Genomic DNA, 18,294 nt, shown 5'->3' on the forward strand with positions numbered 1-18,294 from the left:
AATTTCTGATTAGTTGAGGATTTTATCAAAGCATGATGCGTGCAAGAGGACGCTACTTTTATTTTTAAAATTCTTGATTTAATTATAATATTATACAAAATTAAATTAAAATCTCATTAAAATTATTTTTTATAATTATAAAATATGAAAATTCAAGCACTCTCTATTGTATATATAATATATATATATATATATATATATATATATATATATATATAATAATAAATACACCAATTGAATTCAACTATAAAATATATATTATGTTATATAAATTATAAAATGATAAGATTTTAGGAAACATAATGGTTTTTTAAAATCAAGTATAAAAACAAATTATATGTATTAAAGTTAAAATGTGTGAGGTAATATTGGAATTTGGGATTACGGAAAAATTTCATCAAAAGGTACTTGTTGTTGAGGGCTTTTGCTTGAATAGTGTGTTTATATATGGAAAAATTGTTTTTTTGGTCCTGTATGTTTATCACTTTGCGATTTCAGTCCTTTATATTTTCATATTTCAGTTTTAGTCCGCTATCTTTATTTTTTTGACAATTTTAGTCTTTTTTCCGACGTGGCACCAATTCAGTGCTGATGTGGAGCTGACGTGTACAGTGTCACGTAAGCATTTTCGAATAAAAAGGACCGAAATTGCCAAAAATCAGAACATGCCGGACTAAAACTAAAATGTGAAAACATAGAGGACCAAAATCGCAAAGTGACAAACATACATGACTAAATTTGCAATTTTCCCTTTATATATCTAAAGAATTTTGAAAATGAGCTTTATGATGAGCGTGAAGAATTTATAGGCAGGCTTTGAATTTCATTCAATCAACAAAAAATTCAACATTCAAGTAAAAAGGTAAATAAAGACGAATACTTCTATCCATGCTTGTAAAATGTGTGTCAAATTTGTACTTCAACGGGTCTATCCATGCCTAAATATCCGATGTAAACCTTTTTTTTTATTAAAGTGATGCCAATTCGAATGTGAAATTCAAATGGTCGTCATGATTATAATTAACGTTCCAAAAGACGTCTATGACTGCTTAGGTGACGCCTAAATGTTAGGTGGTCGCTCACCGTCGATAGCCTAATCACTATTTAGACGGCTCAAAATCCATCAAGCGGTGAACAAGATTAATATATAATTTTTTTATTTTTATTTAATTTATATTTTTTACAATAGATTATTTGTCATATTTGCTGGACAATTTGTATCGGATGAAGTCGTGAAGAATATGTCATGAACATTGCTTATACACTTGAAGAAAATAATAATATGATATCAGCTGAAGAACCAAAAACCAAAAACCAAAAACCAAAAACCAAAAAGACCATCACCTAATCAGAAGCCTCACCTTCCAAAACTTTTCCAGGAGCAATGGGAATCTTCATCTCTATTCCCAGAATTTGTATATGACAAACAGTCTCAAATTTCCTCTCTGAAACCATAGACGAATGGCGTGTAAAAAAATCGTTCAAGTTAACTTGAATGTTGTACCTCATCTATGTAACATACTACAAAGTCAACTTTTGTATAAAATGCTGCAGCTCTCAGTAATGCTGTCACTACTCCGCTTGGCGCTTTGCCCTTGTTGACACAGTCGAACCTTCATTGACAACGTTAGAACGAGTCAGCGAAGCTTTAAGTATTTACAGAACCTGAAATCTTGTTAACCAAACCATGGTTTCATCCAATATTTGAGTCCCTCTTTAAAGGTGAAACCCAGTTCTTAGAAGCCAACTTCTATACTGCCATTTAAACCGTATCTTGAAGCTACTGATCGTCCAAGATAGTTACTCTTTACCAACGGTAGTTTTACATCTTCGGTGCATGTGCTTCAACAATCGAAGAATTAAGGTCTTCTCGAGATTGAGATCTTCTACTCTGGAGACGTGTTTGACTTCTGTGGGAAGTACTGTATGAACTGAGGTTATTGTTGTCAAATTGCACCTGCCCTAAGCTGCCTGATGAGTAACTATGTGCGACACTACTAGATGAAGAATACAGGGACGATTCCGGGAACTGCATGCTTGCACCACCGAAACCAAGCCCAATATCGAATGGTCTTTTCTGCGTACTTGCAGCAGTTGGACTCAAGGGTGTCTTAAACCTTCCATCCCCTGAAAACGCAATAATATGTTTGGATTGATGATGTGTATACTTCTTCTCTAGATACAAAGACAAGAATTGTCTAAAACAAATTGATTATAGCCAATTTAATCTTGGGGACTTTCTAAGCCTATGCTTGGTTGTATTTCCTAAAACGCTTTCATTATACAGATATGGAAATCAAGTTTACTTCCGATTTTCAAATTATTTCCTTGAAGTACATGTGAATCCATCAGTATTTTTAAATTTAACCTTTTATCTATCCCAAACATATTTGCTTTACGTTATAGCCAATAAGCTATTATTTAAAATTTTATGCACCCAAGTACTATAAAAAATATTCATTAACCCAAATAAATTCAACTAATTTTAATACACCCAAACACTAAATTTTTAATAAACACAGTTTCCAGACAGCATCACATCTAAAGTTGAAAATGTATCCTCTACACAACCAAAATCATATCTCATATTACCTAAGATTTTTTTCATTTTGGATGCCAATTGCTCCTATTTGCGCATTCTGAGGCCACAGGTCTGTGTTTGAATCAGTTGTGGAAACCCAAAAGGTGAATTACAAAAAATATATAAAAATCAACAAAAACTAAAAATAATCTGGATTTTTGAAATACTATGGATATGGTTTTAGAAATTATTTTATATGATAAAAATATGTTTCATACATTAAGTGCAGACCGCATCATAAAATGAGTATAAAAGAGTATTACCTGTATTGATAGGACTCCAGCGCTGAAACCTGAAAGGAGCAGGAATATTGAGAACTGACATGGATGGCACACTATTGTGCCTGAAAAGTGGTAGATATGACCTTCGAAAAAATTTGGGCATCCACCAACTGCCCATGCAAGAAACAGCACATAGCAGGATGAACAGGGAAGCAAACAAAATGGCAGAAAAAATAAAAGGATTCATCTTCACTCGCAACAATCCATAACTAAGAATCTTTCCCCCAATTGGAAATGCCTTTCCAGCTTCATATAAAGCCACCCCAAGTGTCCAAGTAATACTTCCAGAATCAACATTTACATTACTATCTGTAATGTGCAATCCTTCTCGCAAAAGGAGAACGACATAAGGTGCCCTGAAGCAATATTGTTCAATAAAAGGCTGAGGAACAACACTGTTTCTAGCCAAATCCCATGATTTTCCACAAAATTCACGGCCCTTCTCCAGTACATCGTCTAAAGCAGCATCAGTATTCAAGTTGAAAAATCGGTAAACCACATAAAAGCCCGACATGGCATAGAACTGACCAATGGGACGAGGCAGATTACTGGCAAGTGCACATGGTTGCAGCTCACAATCAATTCCTGGACTGTGGTCCGACCATTCAGACAAATTAACAGCAACTTTAGCCAGTGCACTACATTCCTCCCAGTTTGGCGCTCCAACTAGCTTAACTAGAACTCCAACCTTTCCCCCTTCACTCAGGTTTTTACCACTAATTGGAGGACTTCCATCCTTTTGGTGAATAGACGTGCAACGTGAACATGAGTAGGGCTCTTTGTAACCAGTCTGTAAGCATGGATGCTTAATTTCAAGATTTCCACCAGCCAAATCTTCATTGGTGATCTGCGGAAGTTGCTTGAGAAGATGAGCAACAGACTTGTCAAATGCATCATTAAGCCCATATCCAGCAAGAGAGTATGCTGTAAGATGATGATTAACAGAGCCAATGCTCAATTTTAGGCTCGTATCATCATGGTCAATTTGCTCGCCTTCAAATGTAACCTGCAACGATGAGCCACCCAAGTCAAGTGCGCCGTATGTTTCCTTGGGAATAGATCCTAAGGCGCCAGTGTGATAATTTAAAGCAATCCATCCATAATAAGCTTCCTCCATGCCGGTGATAATTTTAACCCATTCCTTTTTGCACAAAAAAGGTGAACTCCTAAGAATCGACCAAGCATTATCAAGGATCCATTCAGATTCTGAATTTGGGAGCCTGCGAACTCCAGCTGTGGCGTAAAGAAAGAGAGAAGTGGTCTTGTGTGATTTTTTAGGAATTTGCTTCTCAGCCCATTGGATGAGAGGTTCGATTGCTTCATGCAACCCAGAGATATTATGCACTAATTTGTCAAATCCTGGCTCTGTTTCCATTCTGTTGTAAGCTCGCCCATTCTGGGCCCTCTGGAGACCTTCTGGCAATGATTTCAAAAAAATAGGAAGATTGCCTTCTTTTTTGTGATTAACAGATGCCTGATATACATAAGCGCGTGTTCCAGTGCTACCACAATCAAGAACAACATAAAATTTGGATTGCCCACTAAACCAAGTTGAGCATAGAAATTGCAGAGCAAATGCAAGACAAGCAAACATAAACAAGCACAAGAGAACGCAGATAACTCGCACCCATTTTTTCTGTCCATATGTAATTCCAGGTGGTGCCTTCTCCTTGAGAAAACTTGATCCAGTATTATCTATTTCAAAGAAAGACCTTTGTTCTGACCCGGGGTTAACACCACCACCTTCTAGATCAAGTTGGCTATAAGTAGACAAATCTTGAAGGGACGAAGATGGTCTCAAATTAGTGTTTTTATCTAGGCCGGCAAAAGTTGGACCTCGTATAGAACCATGAATAGGTGGTAATCCAATTTGTTTATATGGAATATTAGACGCCTTTGGGGCTGAAAGACGACTTGATACTGGGGAGAATAATTCTGAAAATTTACTGAATGCCATGTTTACAAAAAGAACGAGTGGCACCGCTAAGGCATACAGCCTCCTAATTGGTTACCCTTTCACAAGGTATAACAGAATAGCAGACTGGAGTTCTGCATTCATAAAACGTGAAGAACTAGGTGAATTGAAAAACGCATGTCCTGCAGAATCAAGATGAAGAGACAAGCAACATTATTTGATGTAGAAAAACTTACCAGATGAATAATATAAGTACGACACGTCATAACATTCACGGATCAACGTTGCAGCTTAATGTAGCAGAGACATTGGTAGACAACAAATAAGAGAAGTAGCAATAAATTCTACAAGCACAACTAGTAGCTAGGTTACTCCAAGTTAGACTGAAGATGAAACAACTAAAGAATTTGGACCCCAAGTAATTGTAACTCATAGTACTTCACAAAACTTAACTCCTATCTAATTTATTACTTCTACCTGCTATATCAAGGAAATGGTTAGTGGATTTTACCAGGACAACGGCAAGAATTTTTCATCATTTCAATAAAAACAGCTTCTCCTTAATCTTTACCATCTTAAATGAATCCATAAACCATACATAAATCCTATTTACTAATATCACTCCCATTCCAATTTCACCTTAATTCCCATCTCTGCAGGAACAACAATATCACAGTCCGTATAGCTAATCAAGCATCATTCCATCAATTCCGCACAGCGAAATCACTTGCATTGTAAAATTGGCAACAAATTCCAACCCACCCACCCAAAAAAATAAAAAAAAATAATATCGTCACAGCCAAATGAGAGAGCAAGATTGAAATCAAAATCCCGGATCTTTAAACTCCGCCCCCACAACAAGATTCGGAAGATATTACCAAAAAAGAGTTGCCAAATTGAGAAAAATCACGTGGGTAGGCAAGAATTTCATTTTCACCTACCGTCAGATCATGAAAGAGTTCGAACGCAGAGTAAAGACGGCGGTGAATCCATCTTTCAGATCCGATGCTGAAAATGGAATGTTCATGTTCGAACGAATCGAGCGTCAAACATCAAATCAAAACCCAAGAAATGCGAAATTTAAACCTCCGTCGGCAAGAGTTATTTTATTTTGCTCGAGTCATCCAATAGTAATTTCCAATTTTATGTATAGCAACCGACGCGCAACATGCACGTACCGTGTGTATAAGTCAGCGACGTCGGTTCGGTTTGGTTCGGTTCGATTCGAGTTTATTCGACTCAATTCGACTCGATTTTTCAAGATTTATTTAGTTTTCAGTTTCTTATTTTAAAATTATATAATTTGATTTCGAAATTGTTTTATTTTTATTCCGTTCTGGTTTCTACAAAAATGATTCAACTATTTAAGTTCGATTTTGACGGTTATTTAAATTAGTAATTAAGTAAATTTAACATATGATATATTCTTTTTAGTTAATTTTATGTAAAAATCTTTAGATATAAAATTTAAATGAATTAAATAAATAATAACAACCCACTAAAAATTAACAAAAATGTTTCTTAATTTACAAAATATTATTTCATATAATATATAATCGCACATAATTCGAAACTGAACTACATAAGTTTTCATTTAATATTTATATTCGAATTAAAAAAAATTATGCATTTGGATTGTTTCGGGTTTTGATTTATTCAATTTATAAATCTCGTAATATCTATTTTTAACATAAAAATGTTAATTTTTAAATTTTGATTCGGACGGAGACATGCTCGTGAAATTGCGGTAAACTTAAAAAATGTAAAATTTTGATTAAAAAAATTTAAAACCAATGAACATGGACACGTGGCTTTTGGGATTTGGGACGGAGGTAGTCCCTCTCATCTGCAGCGAAGTTGGAGAATCAAGATCCCACTTTCACAAAAAATCTGAGTGAATCTTTCTTGAAACTCCTACTAAATCCCAAAAATGGCCGTGCAAATATCGGTGCAGAAGCTCTTGAAAGAGAGAAAATACCCATTCATTTTCGCATTTTTCATTCTACTCATATCAGTCACTTTTCTCCTCATCTCCAACTCCCATGCCCCAATCACCATCACCGGTGATCTCACTCAATCCAACCCAGATTCGGACCCTTTACGTGACAGCGTTATTTCGTCCAACAATGGCTCGGAAATTGCCGCCAGCAGCAATAATACTGATAGTACTGGCTCTGTTTCGGATAATGATTCTAGTGGAGGTGAGGATGCATCTGCTGTTGAAGATGATGATCAGGTGTTGGGCGTGCAATGGGAGTTGTGTAAGGGATCTGTGTCGGTGGATTATATTCCGTGCTTGGATAATTGGAATGTCATCAAGAAGTTACCGTCGCGTCGCCATATGGAGCATAGGGAGAGGCATTGCCCCGACCCGCCTCCCAGGTGTTTGGTTCCTTTGCCGGAAGGGTACCGAGTCCCGGTTCCCTGGCCGAAGAGCAGGGATATGGTGAGATCATACTTTCTTTGGTGGTAAGGGTTGTTTTCGTATTTTTCTTGGATTTTTTTCCAGTGACATGTTCCGATATTTGAAGCTTAAGATTGGATAAAGTTCGTAATTTATGTTGTCAGATTTGTTATTACCGATGGATATTCAATTTTACTTTATGTTTTCTTCTTTCTGTTTACATATTCTGTCTGCAAGATCTCTCAGACGTTGTCCCCAATGCATTTGCCTTGCTAGTTTCTTGGCATGATGAGTTTTCTTTATGGTCTATGGCTATTGTTTGGGAGTTTGGTTTACATGGAAGTTGCAATTTTCTTGTCATTTTTAGATGCGTTACGTCAGCTGCTGTTTCTATATTACTTCGATTTGAGCTTGAAATCGGATGGTAAATGTTTCGTAGTTTCTAATCTGGAGTGTTTTACCTGTTATCTATTGCTTCTCAGGTATGGTACAACAACGTTCCACATCCCAAGCTTGTTGAATACAAGAAGGATCAGCATTGGGTGGAGAAATCAGGCGACTATTTTATTTTTCCTGGTGGTGGCACACAATTCAAGAATGGAGTTGATCGGTATATTGAGTATATTCAAGAGGTAATGCATTGAGTTATCTACTGAAGCTCTTAATTTTACTGTCAAAGTTGCATCAACATTCTTCTTATGCTGTTGTGACGATTCTTGTGATAGTTGGTTTGACTGGGGTGTGAGTATGAGGTAAATAACGGGAAGACCTCTATTAAAAAAAAAAAAAAAAAACCTTTGGTAAAACCCTGCTCTATTAACTCTTGAACAATTACTATAGAGTTAACATGTCTCATATAGCTTTCTTACACTCATAAGTATACATATACTTTGAAGTTTGTTCTTAACTCAAAGGAGTATCCATGTGATCGACTCCATTTAGCTATTAGCCTATTCTGAGTTGATTGCCATGGCAACAAATTATGCATTCTTTCCCTTGTGCTCTTTACTTGCCCCGAGGAATTTCTTGAACTGGTACTGGCACATATAAATTTAGTTGATTAGATTTGAGTTGAAAATGATGGCTATGCCCGATATTTTTGTTTATGCCATTCAGTGTATGGTTCTCACTTGGTTTGGTTTCTATGTACTTATCTCTGTTACATTTTCCATTTATTTTGTCATGGTAAATTTTGCTTAAATCTATGGAACTTTGGGTTGTGGAGTTGTGGGGAGGTATTCGTGAACAATTTGGATGAATAAGGTTTACCTCTATTTGATTTACCATTAGTTAGATGCTTTGCACTATTTGATGTTGATCTTGTTTAAGATTGAGCAAGCATAAAAAGGAAATTGACATGAACTTTTGTTTTCTCTGTACTCCAGACTTTACCAGTGATTGAATGGGGAAAGAAAACAAGGGTAATTTTAGATGTTGGCTGTGGTGTTGCTAGCTTTGGTGGTGCTCTGCTGGAAAAAAATGTTCTGGCTATGTCTTTTGCTCCAAAGGATGAGCATGAGGCTCAAATACAGTTTGCTCTTGAACGGGGAATTCCCGCTTCTCTCTCTGTTATTGGGACACAAAAATTAACGTTTGCTGATAATTCTTATGATTTGATTCATTGTGCACGTTGCAGGGTTCATTGGGATGCCGACGGTACCAACTCTTTCCACAATGTGAGTTAAAGTTTTTTTTCGGTGCATTTTTGTAATATGGTCCGTAAATGAAAATTGCAGGTGGAAAACCACTGATGGAGCTGAACAGAATTCTAAGGCCTGGAGGATATTTTGTATGGTCAGCTACTCCAGTCTATAGAGACGGTGAAAGAGACCAGACTGTCTGGAAATGTTAGTCACTCGTTACACTTCCTCATTTGTTTCTCTAGAAGAAAAATCCATGGCCGCATTAAAATTCCTTGTGATCTTTTGGCTTTTAGATTCAATAAGGCGTAACAATTGGTGCAAATAGCTTTGATGGTCGTCACTAGAGCTTTACTGCTTCAGTAGTAATGAGTAAATTATGAAGTGGGTTGTTCTTTGTGCACAGCTGACATTTCTCGGATTGTGTTAACCTGTTTCTTGCAGCAATGGTAGTTCTGACAGAATCTATTTGCTGGTCGGTAGTGGCAAAAACTTTCTCTGATTCTTCCCAGATTGGGCTAGTTATATACCAAAAGCCAGTCTCATCTTCCTGCTACGAAAATCACAAAGATAACAGTCCACCTATGTGTGAGCAGAGCAGGAGGCTTAACAGTTCATGGTAGATCATCTTCAATCTTCATCAAAGTTACCTTCATTATTGCCCTTATCATTTGTTTTCCTCCAAACAGGTACTCGCCTCTCGATAGTTGCCTTGTGCCACTTCCAAATAACTCACAGAAGTGGCCATCATACTGGCCAGAAAGACTTAGTGATATACCTCCAAGTCTATCTTCCGAACCTGATGCTGAAGAAACATTTAAAGCAGATACCAGACACTGGTCTGCGCTTGTCTCAGAAGTTTATCTCGAAGGTCTTGCTATAAATTGGTCGAGTGTGCGGAATGTGATGGATGTGAATGCACATTATGGAGGGTAAGACAGAATATCATTTCATCTTTTCGACCCCAAGAAATTCGTTCAGGTTTCTTGCCTTTGTTGATCTTTACCGTTCCTTCTCATGCCGGTGCCAGGTTTGCTTCTGCACTCATAAATTTGCCATTATGGGTGATGAACATCGTCCCCATTCACGAACCAGACACTTTATCTGTCATTTTCGATAGAGGGCTGATCGGTCTTTACCACGACTGGTGTGAATCATTGAGCACCTACCCACGAACATACGATCTACTGCATTCCAGCTTCCTCTTCGGAAATCTGACCAAAAGGTACCACTGAAGCTGCTTTTTCTCATATGCTTCATGCTTCTGCACGATTTCAATTTACACAAGGGTTATTTCTCTTGGCCGTAACATTCTTTTTTCCAGATGTGATATAATAGAAACGGCCGCAGAGATGGATCGCATATTACGACCAGGCGGATACCTGCTGGTTCAAGACACCATGGAAATGATCAACAAGCTTATCCCAATTCTGAAATCCCTCAACTGGTCTGTAAATGTGCACCAAGAACAGTTTCTTGTCGGAAAGAAAGACTTCTGGAGACCGGCATAGAAAACAAGTACGTATAGATCCCTCATACTTTGCCATGTTTAATCCTTGCTTCAATTCATTGTATTATAAAATGAAACGATCATTTTTTTTTCTTTGGCAATTTTTGGGCAGAAAACTGATTTTTATTCATATATGTTTACTAAATGAGATTTTTGGTATATTATCGAAATCAAAATTTCCGAAAGAAACGATGAATAGTATTGCTTTATGTTGAATTTGATTCATATTATCATATGCACAATAAATATCTCTTTAAGATTGTAATTATTGTGTATTTGGACATGTACGGAGTCACAGATTTTATAAGGGTCAACATTGATTATATTTATAATAAAAAAAGTAATATTTTTTATATGAAAAATAATGTTTTTCATGAGTGACCCAAATATACGTTTTTGTGTTTTGAACATTTTGATCGAAAATTAATAATTTTGCCAACAAATCTTCTCATCTCGATCGTGATCAAATCTTCTCATCTCTTTTATGATATTTTATAAGTTAAGAGAAATATAATTATTAAAAAAATATTTAAGGTATTTCAAATCTTAAAATAGTAGATGAGTCGTTTTTTTTATTTTTTTAAGTTAATGGTAGATGAGTCGTAGTTAGATGTGAATCATAAATTTACAAAAAAAAAAACAGATTTTATGATATTTTTATAATTTCATAGAGATTGTGTATGATTAGTTATCTTAGGCAATCAACCTTGATGATAAGAAAAAAATATATATAATTAGTTATCTTAGGCAATCAACCTTGATGATAGGGGAAAAAAAACCTTGATTAGTGTGTATTAGGCTATTAGCGCGAGTCTATGCTTACACACACATGACACAATACACACATATATTTTCCAAAAAAAAAAAAACACAGACATACACACAAATTTGTGACCAGCATGCTAATGTATATTGATTTTTTTAAAAAAAAAAAAAAAAAAACATGCTGGTCATAGGGATTATTTTGATCTGTATGAGATTATAAAAAAAAATATTCAATCCAATAAATGGTACAGATTGTGGGAGATGGTATCGGAATATAAACCAAATTTTGAGCATAATTCAAACGACCCTGAACTTTAATAATCATAATAATAGATATTAATTTTATGTATTGTTTATGAATAAACTATTTTATTTTTCAAATAATTAAATTAACTGTGATATAATAATATTTACAAAATAAGGATCTTCTCGTATGTTTGAATGTTTTGTTTTGTTTTTTTTAATCTACAATTATGTATAAATAAGTTACAAGTTATTTATCTTATCTGATAGGAAAAAAATCGATGAAATATCGTAAAGTTACTTATAGTTTAAAAATGGGTTGGTCTGGTACTCTGGTCGATACAATGACTATCCCGTCCCGCCAAGGAAAAATTGGACATGAAAAGGTCTGTTTTAAACATTTTTTATTTTAGTAAATACATGATAAAAAATTCCAATAATTAATATATTTATCAAAATTACATCCAGATGACAACATTTAATGATAAGCTGGTAATAAGAGATGATAATATTGTAAATTAAGATTAGGATCAGGGAATTCATTATTTAACATAATAATATAAAATATAAATATTTTATTATTAATATTATATATATACTGGGATGTGTGTCAAGAGAGAGATGATTTATTAAAACTCGACGGATCAGCTTCTGGACATGTTGACCAACTTTACACCCATCTCCAATCGGGTTTAAACATGGCTCATTTCCATTCCTATACGTTATATGAAATTTGTATATCATCCCCATTTTATTTTAAACCCTCAAATTTGTCTTCAATCATTTCTCATCACGTATGTTTAATCAGCATCATCTCATTTCTTGAATTTCAAATATATTTTCATCTAAATTGGTGTAATTATGCCTAATAATATTTTAACTAAAACCAAATTATGTGAAATAAAAAGGTTATTACATTTATAATATTTATATTATTATATTATAAACCATGAGAGATTTGCTAACTTAACTTTGATGTTTTTTTGGTGTAATATATCTTATCCATTTTTAATTATTACTATTTTATTTAACTAAAACAAAATTCTCTAAAATAAAAAAATTATCACACATATAATGTCTATAGCAGTGTTTTCATAACCAGACCGATGATCGAACCGGTTTAGCTAAAAAAAAACGGTCCAATCGATCGGACCGTTTTAACCGGACGATCGAATCGGAAATCCGTTTATATAATATAATATAATAAATAATATGTTTTGAATTTTAAAAACTCAAAAATACATATAAATAGTACCGTTTTGGTTCGGGTGATAGGATAAATAGTACATGAATAAGTAGTATAATGTAATAAAAATAAATAAGAAATTATAGTTAATATGATATTTGATTTGAATGATATATTATAGTTTGTTTGATTTGATCGATTAAATTTTATATAAAAATGATAAATTACTATTTTGTCCTTTTAACAATAAATAAAATATGAATAATATTATTTATAAGAAGTAATATAATAATTTAAATTCAATGATTGGATTGATGTGAGATAAATAATTAATGATTTGATTGATGTAAAATAGAGGGTCCAATCCAACGTCCGAGTCTAACCTAAGCCCAAAACTTCAAGTCCGAAATGAAACTGAAACCAAGCAAAGAGTGTTAGAGGGGGTCAGGAGGGTGTCTCGGTGTAGCCCCTCCAACACTCAAGTCAGAGTCGAAAAATAGATAAGTGAAGAGGAGAGCTTGGGCGCCCCCTCAAAATAAAAGTAATAAGTTGCAAATGAAGTGAGCAAACCCGATATTTATAGAGGAGAAGGTAGGGGACCACACATATTTCGTAGGGGACCACATGAGTGAGACTCACGCGTTTGTTCATCCGGGACTCGTCCTTGAGGCGAGGCTGAAGTTAAGAGGTCTTGCCCCTGAGACGAATCTTAGGCTAAGAGCCCACCCACCTCAGGTATGCTCTACCCTAACTACTCTCCTCCGCCATTGTCATCCTCAACTCCTAAGCTCATTCACACCTCTTTAGCACCTCTTCACCTTTCCACATCCTCTACTCCTCAACTCTTAAGCTCATCCCCAACTTCAACTCCAACTCCAACTCCAACTCCAACATGTCTTGTCTCCACCACCTACTGTCATGGACCAATCTTACCACTTAAACCTAGACCCGAACTTTGTTTCTTGGCTATGGACTACAATTGAATCTAAACATGTGATGGACCCATTCGTGAGGTATCGTGAGGGTTAGACTATCTGATCTACTTTCAAATAACATTTAACTCTATAAAATTGTTTATTTATCTTCAACCACCTTTGTGATTAACTTTTTAGATATCATTCATAATAACAAACAAGCATCAAAGGTAATTTAGTCGAACTGCATAACCTCGCATCCGGTTGAACAGAATTCTTAAGCTATTAATTTTTTTTTTACTAATTATTAGTAAATAAATAATTCATTGTATATTTTTATAAGTACAACACCATAAATAAATATAATAATGATAAAAAAAATAATATATTTGTATTTATATATAGATGGATTCATGATGTTCTAGGCAGGACCCCAGAAAAATGGAACGTAAACCTCACCAAAATTGTAGTAAAATCTTCATAGCACACCAACGATAACTTTACAACTTATATCAAATGGCTGAAGTATACATTCAAACGGAACAGATTACTGAACGATAAATATACAAACCCATCTAAAATGAACTGATCAAGTAAGATTCACAGTATTTCAAACAAACACATTATTGAGCAACATTAAAAAGTGGTACGCCCTTATATGCTCACCTTCTCAAAAAGGCATTCTTGAAATTCCAAACCATGCAACAAAGGATCACAAGCTTGACGTACAGAGAATGCTCGTCGTGTCATTCGTAACAAGCCCATCGGCTGCTAAGACAATCCGAGAATAGCAACCAGAACCACCGCGGACGGAATATCGTTGATAAATACTCGACGAACCAGACAGAACATTGTGATCCTGCACAACCATCCACCCCTGGGATTTCTGAGAGTTAACTAAAGTATTCCTCAATCTGCCATTAGTCTTTTCCTCGGTTATCGAATGTTCCAAGGTCGTGGTCTTGTTGTAAGTATCATCCCTCGATCCAGGTTGAGTCGAAGATGTAATGGTGAGAGGATACTTTCTCTCCACGCTATTACTTAATATCACCATTCGGGTATCAGCATGAATCGTTACTACATTTTTCACCTCCACTTCCTGCCTCACCGTCTTCGTCTTCCCACTGTTTCTGAACTGTATTGTGTTCTCAAACTCCAGCTTGGTTTCAACATAGGTTGTAAAATTCCCGGCACTCGATTTCACCCACCCAGAAAATTCACTACCCCTCTTCCCCTCAACCTCAAACTTCCCGTCAAGTTCATGAAACGTGAATTCCCGTTTGATACAGCTACTTGGATTAATAAGACGGACTGGACTAGCTTGAACCTTATCCACATTCCCATCAACCCACAGATGCAAATTTGCATCCACGAGCCAAAACGATATGCCATCTGAGACAGAAAATCCGAAATTGTGCTCTTTTCCATCAAGCAACAAGCCCAAGAATGGGGTCAATTCAATCTCATAAGAAGGCAAATCAAAAGCTCCAATCGAAACTACAGGCTCCCAAAACAGAGGATTGATCCCTCCTGTGAAGATCACAGGAAATGGGATCGCTGATCCAACAACATTATCATCAAGTGTCACCACTACCTCCCTGTACGTCCCATGTCCTCGTCTAGTTCCCAAGCCATTGATACCAATGTACGCATCCGGAGGATTGGAGTACCAAAATTCATCATTCCCGTGGAAAGAACAGTAAACTTCAATCACAGCCCTGTATGTGTTGAGTGGGATTGTTATACCCTCGTGTCTCGAATCTGATTCGCTCTCAATTCTGAACCAAAACCCTTCATTCCCAGTCGCGGATATAGGGAGAATCAAATCTGCTGGGCTTTCATTCAAATCTAATGAACTTATGGTATAATTCAAGTTTAATGGGGTTGACTTTTGGATGGAAGGAAAAAGAGATAAAGCGACGTTGGAGGCGCCATTCCCTTTAATATCATAGTAAAGGAAAGTCAAGTTTACCTTGTAAACTCCGGTGAAAACGTCGTTAACAATGTTCTCGAGCATGACGGAAAGAGTGAGATTCGATTGATGGAGGAGGAAGGAGTATCTGGTGACGTCCTTGCTGACACTCCAGAACACTCCATTATCCGTCGGCTCCACGGTGCTTGTGCGGAGGATCTCGGCGCCAGAGATCCACACGGCGGCGATTCGGTCGTACTGATCGCCGGCGGAGGCGGCGGAGAGATGGAGGACGACGTTCGACCAGGTGCAGCGTGCGGGAGGGTAGTAGGTGGCATTGGAAGGAGGAAGGCCGATTGTGTTGCCGAATTCACCGGAGAAGATGGGGAGCGTGCATGCGGGGGTGAGGGAGCTGAAGGGCAGAGGGCGAGTAATTTCGAAATGCTCTTGGGGTTGGGTGGCGGCTTTTCGGTGGCTGAGCCGGTGTTTGGTGAGGCGGGAGTCGTGATCCGTCAGCGGAGGTTGGGAGGATGCGGCGGCGGAGAGGCGGAGGATAAGGGTTAACAGCAGGAGGAGGGGGATCGGGGAAGGCATTGTGGTTGATGGACAAGAGTATGAAGCTTCGGAGCACTTGCACAAAAGGTAACTAACTACATAAAGGCGGGGGACCAAGTGTACTCTGTACCTTCCCAATAAACTATATATTATTAAATAAAATTATAAAATATTTGGTCAAATATATAATTATTATCATCTTTAATATTATTTATTGGGATTCTTATATTTTAAACCATTGTTTAAGTGTTTTCACCTTCTTATTTTATTCGACTTTGGTTCGTGTTTTCACGATTATACATTCTTCTGTTTTTCATAATTTTTTTTACGTCATTGAGAATCTCATTACATGAATTAAGTGGTGCTTAAAATGTATATAGATATACGATTTTATATTGGTATTCAGGTGGATCCATGTAGTTATGAATATTCTTTGTAGATTTTTAATTTTCTACCCCTCCGATTCAATTACTGTATTAAATTCAATGATTTACTTTTATTTATATTACATTATTATATATATTGTATTACATGTATATAGTTTGTGCTGAAATTATTATTATCTTGTGCACGAACTGTAGTGTGGATAATATAAAGTATTCTATAATAGAGCAAATATTTGCTTAAAATTTTACATTAATTTCAGATTTTTGAATAGTGTCGTAGGATTTTTTATTTTATTTTTTTTGTTATGACATAGAATCTACCATCATCAGATTTTGATTTACACTGAGTGAATTCGACGATTAATGCAGTAGCCTGTAAATCACGTTAACCACGTTAACCACATCAGTCAAATTGAACAAATTGTTGTGCGCAACATGCTCATCTGATAAAGTCATGGTGAGGGCAGTTCAGATATTTTCTTGATTTTATATATTATGTGTTGATAATATTTCGATATTATTGAGGAAAGTTGTGAAATTTGTGTATTTACTATATTATTTTTTATTTTATATATATATAAAATAGGAATACTATTGTCATAACATATTTTTAATTTTATATCCTCATCACATTCATGTTTGTGTACCATGCACATTAATCGATTTTATTTTATTTTTTTGAATTTAAATGAGGAGAGATTGTTATTATTGAATTTCAATTTCAAGCTTTGTGTCACATGGATTATTAGTAATCCATTAAATCTAAACTATTTGGATTGAGGATATTTTGATAATAATTGTATGGCAACTCTTGTCAAAAAAAAAATTTTGTATGGCAACCATAGAGTCGAGTACCCTTAATTTCCTAAGTTGTACACAGGCCAATCCCTTCACATGACTGTTCTTGGAACAACTGATAGGTCATTTTCAGCTTAAAATATAGATAATTATATCTTGATTTATATAAAATTTTCATATAATTTTTTTTAAAAAAAATACAAATTGTATTCGCCTTACACTCAATTGCCCTTTCTGGATTTTTCATATATTCCGATATTGACAATTATCTCTTATTTTAAATAATTGTTCGGGTATTATCTAAAATTAATAAGTATCACTAGACACAATTGTCCTTTTCGGATTTTTTTTTTGGGGGTTAATTTAACCTCAATATTTTGAGAGGCTTGTACATGAGATGAGTCTCACTCACGAGTCGATCGACTCAGGTCTCATATCCTAAAAAGGCCCCAAATTTATATTTATTTATATATATATATATATATATATATATATATATATATATATATATATCAAATACATACCTAGAATAATATTAATTTTATTATATGAGACTAACAATTTCAAAGAAAAAGAAACTTCATTTTTCTTAATTATATATTGACGTTTATATTATTATATATATTAATAGAAAGTTTGTTTATCATTTTATTTAGTATGATCTTACATTAATAAGTGGTTTGGTAATCTAATTTTAGGATTATACTTTATATTTAATTATTATAATTTGATATTGACAAATCATAAAAGAATTTTTTTGTTTGTTTAAGAACTTTCATTATGTTTTTATTTTTCCGGATTATGCCCAACAATTGATACTTTTTAAATAATTTCTTTCTATTTTTTTATTATATTTTATAAGACAATCAATAGTAACGAGATACAAAGTCTCTTGTTACTTTTAAAAAATAATTTATGAATTGGTTACTTTTGCTGTTAATTCGACTAGTTTCGTTAATGAAACGAATACTAATTTATATAAGTGAATCATGCATATTAATTTATAATTTTATTTTCAATTTAAAATTATATAATTTATAGCTATAATATATAGATGTAATTATTATTTTTGTTAGTATAGTCAATAATCAATTACAAATAAGATATGTTTTGGGTAGAAAACAAATTAACAAAGAGAATTATGATTAACTCAGAGTCAGCGCCAAAAATAATAAAACAATGAGAGAAAAAAACAATTGGTAAA

The 18,294-nt window shown here is 34.9% G+C and overlaps 3 protein-coding genes across 4 annotated transcripts; 1 reads left to right on the top strand and 2 right to left on the bottom strand.

Moving 5' to 3' along the window:
- Positions 1–1,345: 1,345 nt before the first annotated feature.
- On the bottom strand, positions 1,346–5,886 carry LOC140863185 (probable apyrase 7). Of its 2 annotated transcripts, XM_073266404.1 has the most exons (4): positions 5,719–5,886; positions 2,845–4,959; positions 2,593–2,653; positions 1,970–2,127 (listed from the first exon to the last, which is right to left on the bottom strand). In XM_073266404.1, exons 2-4 carry the CDS (start codon positions 4,817–4,819, stop codon positions 2,112–2,114), a joined length of 2,052 nt encoding a protein of 683 aa, XP_073122505.1. In that variant the 5' UTR covers positions 4,820–4,959; positions 5,719–5,886; the 3' UTR covers positions 1,970–2,111. The 2 variants fall into 2 exon arrangements, with proteins under 2 accessions (XP_073122504.1, XP_073122505.1); XM_073266403.1 differs by lacking the exon at positions 2,593–2,653 and having other exon boundaries at positions 1,346–2,127.
- Positions 5,887–6,611: 725 nt separating this feature from the next.
- LOC140864304 (probable methyltransferase PMT23) lies at positions 6,612–10,535 on the top strand. The gene is made up of 8 exons (XM_073268405.1): positions 6,612–7,223; positions 7,664–7,813; positions 8,567–8,837; positions 8,918–9,028; positions 9,266–9,440; positions 9,511–9,753; positions 9,852–10,046; positions 10,146–10,535. The coding sequence occupies exons 1-8, from the start codon at positions 6,708–6,710 to the stop codon at positions 10,330–10,332; spliced, it is 1,848 nt and encodes a 615-aa protein (XP_073124506.1). The 5' UTR covers positions 6,612–6,707; the 3' UTR covers positions 10,333–10,535.
- A 3,329-nt stretch (positions 10,536–13,864) lies between these two features.
- LOC140864514 (peptide-N4-(N-acetyl-beta-glucosaminyl)asparagine amidase A-like) lies at positions 13,865–16,014 on the bottom strand. Its single transcript, XM_073268745.1, has one exon. The coding sequence runs from the start codon at positions 15,943–15,945 to the stop codon at positions 14,152–14,154; it is 1,794 nt and encodes a 597-aa protein (XP_073124846.1). The 5' UTR covers positions 15,946–16,014; the 3' UTR covers positions 13,865–14,151.
- Positions 16,015–18,294: the final 2,280 nt, after the last annotated feature.

This window comes from Henckelia pumila, chromosome 4, assembly GCF_033568475.1.
Source record: "Henckelia pumila isolate YLH828 chromosome 4, ASM3356847v2, whole genome shotgun sequence".
Taxonomy (NCBI): Eukaryota; Viridiplantae; Streptophyta; class Magnoliopsida; order Lamiales; family Gesneriaceae; genus Henckelia; species Henckelia pumila.